Source organism: Hyperolius riggenbachi, chromosome 2 (genome assembly GCF_040937935.1).
Source record: "Hyperolius riggenbachi isolate aHypRig1 chromosome 2, aHypRig1.pri, whole genome shotgun sequence".
Taxonomy (NCBI): domain Eukaryota; kingdom Metazoa; phylum Chordata; class Amphibia; order Anura; family Hyperoliidae; genus Hyperolius; species Hyperolius riggenbachi.
In genome coordinates, this window is record NC_090647.1 from 563,775,914 (window position 1) to 563,788,379 (window position 12,466).

Genomic DNA, 12,466 nt, shown 5'->3' on the forward strand with positions numbered 1-12,466 from the left:
TGAAGTGTCTGAGTCAGATCTTTGTACCAAATCCTTAGTTCTGGTAAGTATTAAACAAAAGAGTCTGAGCCATTTTGGGTTCCTGGAGTCGGAGTTGGAGTCTAAGTCGGAGGTTTCAAAAACTGAGGTGTTAGAGTCGGATGATTTTTGTACAGACTCCACAGCCCTGCATTTGGAGGGGAAGGGGTGGTGGGAGGAGGGGACCTAAGGGGTCTGCTAGCCATCTCTGTGGCTCAGGGGAGGGTCAGAAACAGGGCTTAATGCAGCTTACAGGGGGAGTAAGCAGGGCTCCCAATGTCATTGTTGCCCAGGGCCCCATTAGGCCCAGCACCGGCCCTGCCCACGTGCATCTGAGTGACTGCATGTAGCCCCTTACCGGCTGCTGGACCGGCTCCCAGTGTGTCCTCTGTGCCTGCAGAGCGTCTCTCCATGTGGCGTCTTCCCAGAGACAGTCCTGCTGATCCACCAACGTCCGCACAGCGACACTCCCGCGCTTAATGGCCTCCAGCTCCAAATCTGCCAAAAACAAAACAATTACACATAGCTGAGCTATAATCCTGTGTCACACAGCCGGGTGCTTCTGGGAAACCTGTGCCTGGGGTGCTGCTCCTCTTCCTACAGTGGGAGCAGACCACATGCAGCCCTCCTGTTCATATGTAAACAGGTCTATGTGGCCCAACACCTCTTAGTGGCAGGAAGAGGCAGTGTAGCTGGTTTCCGCCCTGCATATTCTGGTACTGCGGATGCAATTTGCACATTCTGTGCCTTATAATGGCCGTAGAAAGGCCCCTCTGCAAAATTAAAGGACACCTGAAGTGAGGGATATGGAGGCTGCCATATTTATTTCCTTTTAGGCAAAACCAGTTGCCTGGCTGTCCTGCTGAAGCTCTGCCTCTAATAGTTTTAGCCATAGCCCCTGACCAAGCATGCAGCAGATCAGGTGCGACATGCTGCATGATTGTTTCTGGTGTGATTCAGACACTACTGCAGCCAAACAGCCAGGCAACAGTGTTTAAAAGGAAATAGGTCAGCCTCCATATCCCTCTCACTTCAGGTTCCAGGTAAGCCGGATACTTACCCAAGGAGAGAGAAGGCTCTGGGTCTTAATGAGCCTTCCCGCTCCTCTCAGTCCCTGTTCCAGCGCTGGCTCCCGGGAGCAGCATTGAACAAAATTAGTCAAATGCTGCTCTGATCCCCGGCCGACCAAAGGGAGATTTGTGAAGTCTTGTGAGCCTGAGTCCTTCTAAAGACGGGCCACTCCATACTGTGCGCTCGCCAGCACCCTCTCTCGCACGCTCGTATGTGCTCAGTATGGAGACACCTGTCTTCAGGAGGACTCAGCTCCCAAAGACTTCCAAAGTCCCCCATGGCGAGGGGTTCAAAGGGGGGAGCTGCCGCTGCAAACGTGGGGACCGGGAGATGAGATGGAAGGCTCATTAGGACCCAGAGCCTTCCCTCTCCTTAAAGAGACTCTGAAGCAAAAAAAAAATGATGATAATATGATTTGTATGTGTAGCACAGCTAAGAAATAAAACATTAAGATCAGATACATCAGTGTAATTGTTTCCAGTACAGGAAGAGTTGAGAAACTCCAGTTATCTCTATGCAAACAAGCCATTAAGCTCTCCGACTAAGTTAGTCGTGGAGAGGGCTGTTATCTGACTTTTATTATCTCAACTGTAATTAAACTGATTACTTTTCCTCTGCCAGAGGAGAGGTCATTACTTCACAGACTGCTCTGAAAGACTCATTTTGAATGCTGAGTGTTGTGTAATCTGCACATATTATAGAATGATGCAATGTTAGAAAAAACACTATATACCTGAAAATAAAAAGATGAGAATATTTTCTTTGCTGCTAATCTTCTAGTAATTATTCATAGTACACAACCAATTCATTATATCATTTTTTTTTTCGCTTCAGTGTCTAAGTATTTTACAATAGAATCCCTAATGCTTTAAAGCCCAGTGCTGCTTGCTCATGAGCTCACACCAGGCTACTCCTCTGCTACTATTGCTAAGAAGTTAGAAGGCGTGTGATTTCAATCTTTTGCAGGGCCAGTTTCACCTAAAAATCTGCCAAGGATTGTAAAACTTCCTATGGTTACCAGAATCTTTTTAGCTTACAATGTAGAGACAAATTCTCTCTTTCTTGGTTTCTGTTTTGTTTTGTTGTTATGATATTAGTCCATTAACCACCCTGGCGTTCTATTAAGATCGCCAGGGCGGCTGCGGGAGGGTTTTTTTTTAAATTAAAAAAAACTATTTCATGCAGCCAACTGAAAGTTGGCTGCATGAAAGCCCACTAGATGGCGCTCCGGAGGCGTTCTTCTGATCGCCTCCGGCGGCCAAAAGTAACACGGAAGGCCGCAATGAGCGGCCTTCCGTGTTTTGCTTACTTCGTCGACATGGCGACGAGCGGAGTGACGTCATGGACGTCAGCCGACGTCCTGACGTCAGCCGCCTCCGATCCAGCCCTTAGCGCTGGCCGGAACTATTTGTTCCGGCTGCGCAGGGCTCAGGTGGCTGGGGGGACCCTCTTTCGCCGCTGCTCGCGGCGGATCGCCGCAGAGCGGCGGCGATCAGGCAGCACACGCGGCTGGCAAAGTGCCGGCTGCGTGTGCTGCTTTTTATTTCGTAAAAATCGGCCCAGCAGGGCCTGAGCGGCAGCCATCGGCGGGGATGGACGAGCTGAGCTCGTCCATACCGCTAAGATGGTTAATGGACTATGTTATTCTATCAAAAGTCAAAAATGTGGTGTTATTCCTCTGCTATGTAATATGATTTATTGCAATGATATGATCAATGCCACAATAAAATATTTTGAAAACGAAAACACTAATTCACACTCCTCAGCAGGCCTGCTTATTATATTATCAGACAGGAAAAAAAGTCAGCCCAAGCTTTCTGAATATCTTCAGATATCCCAAGAGAGGCTTTTAGTATACGTGCCATATAGACTGCTGGCCAATGGCCTGCGCAGGAATCAGATCTTTTTTCTAGGTTTGTTCATGTTACGTACAATTTTACCACATTTAACCACTTCCTGCCCGCCCATAGGCAGCACAAAGTGGCCGTGCGCACCCGCTACCAACCCCTCCCCTCCTCACCTCGGCACCCACGGCTGCCTCCTGATCCTTTGCCCTGCAAAAAACAGTTTTAAAACCTCAGTTTTGCAGGAAGTGGTTAAAAAGTAGCCATTTTTTTCCCCCACACATTGGCCTTTATGGAACTCTTGTTTTTTCCAGGGTGAGATTTTCACATCTTCCCAATGCCCTCTTATCCCCCAACAAGCGAGAAAATAAAATACTCAGAAAACGTTTGACAGTACTTTGTCACCTACTTTTTGGTACTTTAAATTGTAGGGCATACCTCCCAACATTTTAAAATTAGGAATCGGGACACAGGCCACACCCCTAACCACACCCCAAGTCACGCCTACCATAAAGTTTTTTTTTTGTAATATTGATGCCCTTATATTTAATAAATATATCCCTCATATACCCTGCCCGTGGGTGGGGCTAACTGTAATGTAGTTATACCAGCTAATGTAGTTATGAAGTAAATGCACATAATGACAAACAGCCAGTTGTCCCTAGTATATGTAGCCAGGGGGTATAGGTGCCCAGTATATGTAGCCAGGGGGTATATGTGCCCAGTATATGTAGCCACGGGGTATATGTGCCCAGTATATGTAGCCAGGGGGTATATGTGCCCAGTATATGTAGGCAGGTGTATATGTGCCCAGTATATGTAGCCAGGGGGTATATGTGCCCAGTATATGTAGCCAGGGGGTATATGTGCCCAGTATATGTAGCCAGGGGGTATATGTGCCCAGTATATGTAGCCAGGGGGTATATGTGCCCAGTATATGTAGCCAGGGGGTATATGTACCAAGTATATGTAGGCAGGTGTATATGTCCCCAGAATAGGTAGCCAGGTTTCCCCCCCCCCCCCTCCCGGAGGGGAGCAGCGCATAGGAGAGCTGTGAGCGGCAGTGGAGAAGGGGGGCCATGTCCCCCCCTTCCCTCACCTTAGGGTGCTCTCCCTCCCTCGCTGTCCCCTCCGGAACGAAGTGCGGTGGCTGGCAGAGGGGCGGAACTTACCTTCCGTCTCCCTGCCTGGTCTTGTCACCGGCGCGGGTTGATTTGCCGCTACTCTGGTCTGATCCAGACCAGAGCAGCGGCACCAGAACCTCCGGCCGGCGCATGGAGCGACACGGAAGGTAAGTCCCGCCCGCTGCCAAACGCTGCCACACAGTATCGGAGGAGAGAGCGATAGGGAGGGAGAGCACCCTAAGGTGAGGGAAGGGGGGGGGGGAGATGGCCCCCTTTTCCTCCGCTGCCCACCGCTTTCCCTCCACTGCGCTGCTCTCCTCCTGCTACGGGGCTCATACCGGGATAGACCCCCAAAATCAGGAGAATCCCGACGAAAATGGGACGGTTGGGGACTATGGTAGAGTGATAGTTATTTTAAACAAAAGATGAAAAAATGATCTAGAAAAAAAAGTTACGAATGTGAAGTGTGACCAAAAAGAGACCCTCAAAACAACGAAAACACATACCTAAGGAGAGGGAAGGCTCTGGGTCCTACAGAGTCTTCCCATTCCTCTCATGGTCCCAGTGTTCCCCTGCAGGCTCCTCTGTTCAAATCTCCCACCATGGTAGCCTTTCGGGAGCCTGAGTGCTCCTGAAGACTGGCAGCTCCATATTGCACACTTGCGCATGCGCAGTATGGAGCTGGCAGTCTTCGGGAGCCCAAGTGCTCCTGAAGACTTCCATTAGTCAGAGACTGCTAATGGGAGCAAGCGCAGGACGAAGGGACGAGGAGAGATACAGGAAGGCTCAATTGGACCTAGAGTCTTCCCCCTCCTTAGGCAAGTTTTTTTTTTTTTTTTGAATTATGCTTCAGACTCTCTAACCTCCCTAGCGGTAATCCAGAGTCAGGCTTCAGATGGAAATCTGCAGCTCAGAGCGGAAATCCCGTGCCGAGTGAGTTATAGGCAGGAGCTGATTCAGATCTGTTTTTTTTTCTTGTTTTCATGGTCTAAAAGCTTGTGAAACAATTGCACAGCTTTTTGACCCTAAATCTGGAAAGAATAACGCCACAGAGGTTAAGCGAAAAAATGAATTACATAAGGGCCATTGTGTCAGTTTCTAATACAAGTTTCTTCACAAGAGCAAAATGTGTTCCCTGCCTCACACATCCACACTGATTAATGTACGGCAATCTATCATGTATAGGAGAACATGGGGGAAGTCGCCATATAAGGGTCACTCAGGGGTCGCTTCCTATCCGTACTGGTAAATGTACGGCTATAGTGGATCACGTGTGTATGAGAGCATGGGGGAGTCGGCATATCTGGGTCACTTAGGCTCACTTGCTTCCTGCAGTCGGTGGGTGACGCTCTCGGCTCGCTGCTCCAGGCTGGACAGTCGGGACTCGATGTGGGTCAGACAAAGCTGCTGCTTCTCCACATCCAGCTTCAGGGCAGTTTCTTGCTTCTGGATGGAGGTAAAGTGACCCTGGAGAAGACAGGAGAGGTCAGATCAACACCAATGCAAGAGTCCCTCACTGGGGCCAATTCACTTCACATCTTAACTATGCTAAAAATGAACAACGCAAGCTCTGACACTAATCTCGCTGTTTGTTCATCTTTGGAAATAAACTTTTCAAATTGAAGAAATCCATAGCTCCCAACTGTCCCTCTTTCCTCCTCATTTGACCCTCTTTCGGGACTGTGTCCCTCTTTCTACATGAATATATATTTCACTACTAAAAAATGTGTTGGACTCTAAACTTTATTCCCATCTTTTAACATTTTAACCACTTCACCCCAAGGAGGTTTTACCCTAACGGACAAGAGCGATTTTTACCTTTCCGTGCTCATACCTTTCATTTCTCAATAGCTTAATCACTACTAATCACAATGAAGTGATCTACATCTTGTTTTTTTCACCACCAATTGGGCTTTTTGGGGTTGATCTTGGTTTTCAGTAATTACTTTATTTTCTATGCATTTTAACCACTTCCCGACCGCCTAACGCACAGGGGCGGCCGGGAAGTGGAGCCCGCAAGGACCAGCTCACCCACGGAGGCGGCGGTCCTTTTAAGGGCATGGGCGGAGCGATCGAGTCATCCGTGACGCGATCCTCCGCCGGCGCCTGTCTCCGTTCACCCGCCGCAACATCCCGCCGGCCATACGGAAGCGCAGGCGGGATGTTAACCCGACGATCGCCGCATACAAAGTGTATAATACACTTTGTAATGTTTACAAAGTGTATTATACAGGCTGCCTCCTGCCCTGGTGGTCCCAGTGTCCGAGGGACCACCAGGGCAGGCTGCAGCCACCCTATGTCGCACCCAAGCACACTGACCTCCCCCCACCCTGCCCCCTGATCGCCCACAGCACCCCTCAGACCCCCCCCTGCCCACCCCCAAGACCCCTGTTTACACCCAATCACCCCCCTAATCACCCATCAATCACTCCCTGTCACTATCTGTCAACGCTATTTTTTTTTAACCCTAAACTGCCCCCTGGGGACTCCTGATCACCCACCCCCCCCCCCCACCCCTCAGATTCTCCCCAGACCCCCCCCCCCCCCCCCCCCCCCGTGTACTGTATACCTCTATCCCCCTGATCACCTGTCAATCACCCATCAATCACCCCCTGTCACTGCCACTCATCAATCAGCCCCTAACCTGCCCCTTGCGGGCAATCTGATCACCCACCCACACCAATAGATCGCCCGCAGATCCGTCGTCAGATCACCTCCCAAGTGCAGTGTTTACATCTGTTCTCTCCTCCAAACACCCACTAATTACCCATCAATCACCCCCTGTCACTGCTATCCATCAGATTAGACCCCTATCTGCCCCTAGGGCACTCAATCACCCGCCCACACCCTCAGAATGCCCTCAGACCCCAGCCCTGATCACCTCGCCAGTGCATTGCTTGCATCTATTCCCCCCTCTAATCACACCTTGAGACACCCATCAATCACCTCCTGTCACCCCCTAGCACACCTACCCATCAGATCAGGCTCTAATTTGCCCCGTGTGGGCTCCTGATCACTCGGCCAAACACTCAGATCCCCCTCAAACCCCCTTCCGATCACCTCCCCGGTGCATTGATTGCATCTATTTTCCCCTCTAACCACCTCCTGAGACACCCATCAATCGCCTCCTGTCACCCCTCTAGCACTCCTATCCATCAGATCAGGCCCAATACAACCTGTCATCTAAAAGGCCACCCTGCTTATGACCGGTTCCACAAAATTCGCCCCCTCATACACCACCTGTCATCCAAATTTGCAGATGCTTATACCCCTGAACAGTCATTTTGAGACATTTGGTTTCCAGACTACTCACGGTTTTGGGCCCGTAAAACACCAGGGCGGTATAGGAACCCCACAAGTGACCCCATTTTAGAAAAAAAAGACACCCCAATGTATTCTGTTAGGTGTATGACGAGTTCATAGAAGATTTTATTTTTTGTCAAAAGTTAGCGGAAATTGATTTTTATTGTTTTTTTTTTTCACAAAGTGTAATTTTTCACCAACTTGTGACAAAAAATAAATTCTATGAACTCGCCATACACCTAACGGAATACCTTGGGGTGTCTTCTTTCTAAAATGGGGTCACTTGTGGGGTTCCTATACTGCCCTGGCATTTTAGGGGCCCTAAACCGTGAGGAGTAGTCTAGAAAACAAATGCCTCAAAATGACCTGTGAATACGACGTTGGGCCCCTTAGCGCACCTAGGCTGCAAAAAAGTGTCACATGTGGTATCGCCGTACTCAGGAGAAGTAGTATGTGTTTTGGGGTGTATTTTTACACATACCCATGCTGGGTGGGAGAAAGATCTCTGTAAATGGACAATTGTGTGTAAAAAAAAAAAAAATCAAACAATTGTCATTTACAGAGATATTTCTCCCACCCAGCATGGGTATGTGTAAAAATACACCCCAAAACACATTATACTCCTGAGTACGGGGGTACCACGTGTGGCACTTTTTTACACCCCAAGTACGCTAAGGGGCCCAAAGTCCAATGAGTACCTTTAGGATTTCACAGTTCATTTTGCGACATTTGGTTTCAAGACTACTCCTCACGGTTTAGGGCCCCTAAAATGCCAGGGCAGTATAGGCACCCCACAAATGACCCCATTCTAGAAAGAAGACACCCCAAGGTATTCTGTTAGTAGTACGGTGAGTTCATAGAAGATTTTATTTTTTGTCACAAGTTAGCTATTAGTTAGTTAGTTATTGGTTTTTTTTTCACAAAGTGTCATTTTCCGCTAACTTGTGACAAAAAATCTTCTATGAACTCACCGTACTACTAACGGAATACCTTGGGGTGTCTTCTTTCTAAAATGGGGTAATTTGTGGGGTTTCTATACTGTCCTGGCATTTTAGGAACCCTAAACCATGAGGAGTAGTCTTGAAACGAAATTTCTCAAAATGACCTGTGAACTCCTAAAGGTACTTATTGGACTTTGGGCCCCTTAGCGCGGTTAGGGTGCAAAAAAGTGCCACACGTGGTATCGCCGTACTCAGGAGAAGTAGTATAATGTGTTTTGGGGTGTATTTTTACACATACCCATGCTGAGTGGGAGAAAGACCTCTGTAAATGGACAATTGTGTGTAAAAAAAATTAAAAAATTGTCATTTACAGAGATATTTCTCCCACCCAGCATGGTTATATGTAAAAATACACCCCAAAACACATTATACTACTTCTCCTGAGTACGGCAATACCACATGTGTGGCACTTTTTTGCAGCCTAACTGCGCTAAGGGGCCCAAAGTCCAATGAGCACATTTAGGCTTTACAGGGGTGCTTACAAATTAGCACCCCCCAAAATGTCAGGACAGTAAACACACCCCACAAATGACCCGATTTTGGAAAGTAGACACTTCAAGGTATTCAGAGAGGTGCATGGTGAGTCCGTGGCAGATTTCATTTTTTTTTTATCGCAAGTTAGAAGAAACGGAAACTTTTTTTTTTGTTTGTCACAAAGTGTCATTTTCCGCTTACTTGTGAAAAAATAATATCTTCTATGAACTCACTATGCCTCTCAGTGAATACTTTGGGATGTCTTCTTTCCAAAATGGGGTAATTTGGGGGGTATTTATACTATGCTGGAATTCTAGCCCCTCATGAAACATGACAGGGGGTCAGAAAAGTCAGATGCTTGAAAATGGGAAAATTCACTTTTTGCACCATAGTTTTTAAACGCTATAACTTTTACCCAAACCAATAAATATACACTGAATGGGTTTTATTTAAATCAAAAACATGTTTGTCCACATTTTTCGCGCTGTATGTATACAGAAATTTTACTTTATTTGAAAAATGTCAGTACAGAAAGTTAAAGAGAATCTGTATTGTTAAAATCGCACAAAAGTTAACATACCAGTGCGTTAGGGGACATCTCCTATTCCCCTCTGTCACAATTTTGCCGCTCCCCGCCGCATTAAAAGTGGTTAAAAACAGTTTTAAAAAGTTTGTTTGTAAACAAACAAAATGGCCACCAAAACAGGAAGTAGGTTGATGTACAGTATGTCCACACATAGAAAATACATCCATACACAAGCAGGCTGTATACAGCCTTCCTTTTTAATCTCAAGAGATCACTTGTGTGTTTCTTTCCCCCTGCAGCTATCTTCCACTGAAGTGTCAGGCTGTTTCTTCCTGCAGAGTGCAGACAGCTCTGCCTGTATGTAATTCTTCAGTATGTGAAAGCCCAGCCAGCTCAGAGGAGGATTTATCCAGCTTGTAAAAGATAATAGAGCAGAGAAGCTGCACTAATCTAAATAACACACAGGCAGTGTGCAGAGAGGGGCCTGGAGGGGGGAGATGCATCACAGAACCACAACACTGAAGAACTTGGCAGCCTTCCAGACACAGGCTGACAAGTCTGACAAGAGAGAGATAAGTTGATTTATTACAGAGATGGTGATAGTAGAACGTGCTGCAGTAAGCCAGAGCACATTAGAATAGATTTTGGAACTTGTAGGATGGAAGAAAACCAGATGAAATTTTTGTTACGGAGTCTCTTTAAAGTAATTTTTTTGCCAAATGGATAAAAGGTAATAAAAATGTTAAAATTTGCTGGGAGGCAGTGGTGGACTTACCTCCGGAAAGCAGACTCAAAATACTGTCTGAATTAAACAAATAAATTTATTAACTTATTTATTAATAAGATAGGGGACAAACAGTAGCTCGTCAGTAGCACGAATAGCGCACAGAGTCGCTATTCGTGCTACTGACGAGCTACTGTTTGTCCCCTATCTTATTGCCTGATGAAGCGGGCTGTGCCTGCGAAACGCGTTGCATCTTTTGGGGTACCAATAATAAATTTATTTGTTTAATTCAGACAGTATTTTGAGTCTGCTTTCCGGAGGTAAGTCCACCACTGCCTCCCAGCAAATTTTAAAATTTTTATTACCTTTTATCCTGCTGGCGCCTCTGTTCTCTTACGATAATACTGTGTCCACCCCTGGTGGAGGGGTGACCTACCCCTATTTTCCTGATCTACAGAGAGCGACATCTTAATCCTGAGTGAGGACAGGTCTAATCTCCTCACCTTCATCTACAGTGGTTGCCTAAGAGGTAACCCATGTTTGTGAGTATATTCATCTCACACTTACATTTATCCACGGTTTCCAATACATACTACACTATATTGGGCTCTCGGTGTTTCTTATTTTTTTGCCAAAATTCATGTCTTTTTTGATGAATATAATAAAAAGTAAAAATCGCAGCAGCAATCAAATAGCACCAAAATACTCCTATTAGACCTACCGGTAATGGAGTTTCTAAGCGTATTCCGGGACAACAGGAGATCCGGTCCCTCCTCCGGATCTGGGGAAACCACAATCAAGAAGCATTAAAAGCTCCCACCCTCCCTCATTCCACAGTGCATATAAAAGTAGAGCCGACAAAAAAACCACCGGAAATGAAGAGAGAAATCTATACACCAACACGTGCTCCATACTGACCCCCCATAGAAAGGTGCCCTCTAGACAGGGCCGGGTTATAGGCGTTGTCCCGGAATACGCTTAGAAACTCCATTACCGGTAGGTCTAATAGGAGTATTTCTCTAATTGTCTTCCGGGACAACAGGAGAGATAGACAAGAAGTCTTTCAAGAAAAAAAAAGACCCACCTAGGGAGGGACCACTGCCTGGAGCACCTTTCTGCCAAACGACTGGTCTTGCTGAGACAACACATCCACTCTATAATGCTTGATAAACGTAGATGCCGTCAACCAGGTTGCCGCTTGACAGATTTGTTGTATTGTTGCTCCTGCGCTCTCCGCCCATGATGTGGATAATGAACGTGTGGAGTGGGCTTTAATATCCTTAGGTATAGGATAATCACTATTCTGATAAGCCAAAATTATAGCCTGCTTAATCCGCCTAGCTATAGTCTGTTTCGATGCCTGCTGACCCCTATTTTTGCCCACAAACAGTATAAACAAATTACTGGATCTCCTGAATTCCCTAGATCTAGATAAATATACCAGAAGTGTACGTCTCACATCCAAACAGTGGAAATCCCTCTACCTACTATTGGATAAATTGGCACTGAAAGATGGCAAAATAATTCCCTGAGAGCGGTGAAACTCTGAAGAGACCTTAGGGAGATAGGCTGGATCTAATCTCAATCGAACACTGTTGGGACATATAATTAAGAACGGATCCTTAATGGACAATGCTTGTAGAGGCCCGCACACACGCCGGACTGGAGGCAACGACGGGTCCGTCGTTGCCTCCCGCTGGGTGGGCATGCCAACGACAGTCCGGCGTGTGTACGCACTGTCGGCGGACTGATACGGCTGTTTCTGAGCGATCCGCCGAGCATAACCTATTCTTTGAGGTCAAATCCCCTTCCCAGGTTTTCAGCCAATTCGCCTGCCTGGCAGAATTAATGAGCGCAGTAGTGCGCGCCGTAATTCTGACCATCTCTGTAATAGCATCCGCTAAAAAGGCAACCGCTCTTAGCACTACCGGTAAGGAAGCCGCATTATCCTTTGCAGGAGCCCCTTTAGAAATTTGAGAAATTAGATTATCCATCCAATTCCTTAAATTCCGTGAAATACACGTGGCTGAAATCCCTGGTAGGAAAGCAAATGCTGCCGACTCCCAGGCTTTTTTCAAAAGGCCCTCCACTCTCTTGTCCATAGGGTCTGAGTGCCTGCATCCTCAAAGGACAAATCAGAGTCCTTCGAATATTTAGCCAAAGCTGCATCTAATTTAGGACATTTAATCCACTTATCAATCTCTTCCTGGGCAAAGGGGTACTTCCTTTTAGCTGATTTAGGTATAAACAAACGTCTTTCAGGATCCTGCGATTGCGAGGAAATAATCTCTTGTAAAGATTTATGGATAGGGAATACTCGCCCAGAGGGCCTAGCTAAACCCGAATAAACCAGATCCTGGGGAGTAGGCTCAGACACTTTC

At 46.8% G+C, this 12,466-nt stretch overlaps 1 protein-coding gene across 7 annotated transcripts in view; it reads right to left on the reverse strand.

The window, feature by feature from the left end:
• LOC137547392 (uncharacterized) overlaps window positions 1-12,466 on the reverse strand; it is a 93,917-nt gene that overhangs the window by 22,297 nt on the left and 59,154 nt on the right. For all 7 annotated transcript variants that reach the window (XM_068270949.1, XM_068270943.1, XM_068270942.1 and 4 more), the window contains 2 exons: window positions 5,380-5,524; window positions 377-516 (listed from right to left, as the gene is read on the reverse strand). In XM_068270949.1, coding sequence (XP_068127050.1) covers window positions 377-516; window positions 5,380-5,524 — 285 coding nt within the window. The remainder of the gene's footprint in view (window positions 1-376; window positions 517-5,379; window positions 5,525-12,466) is intronic.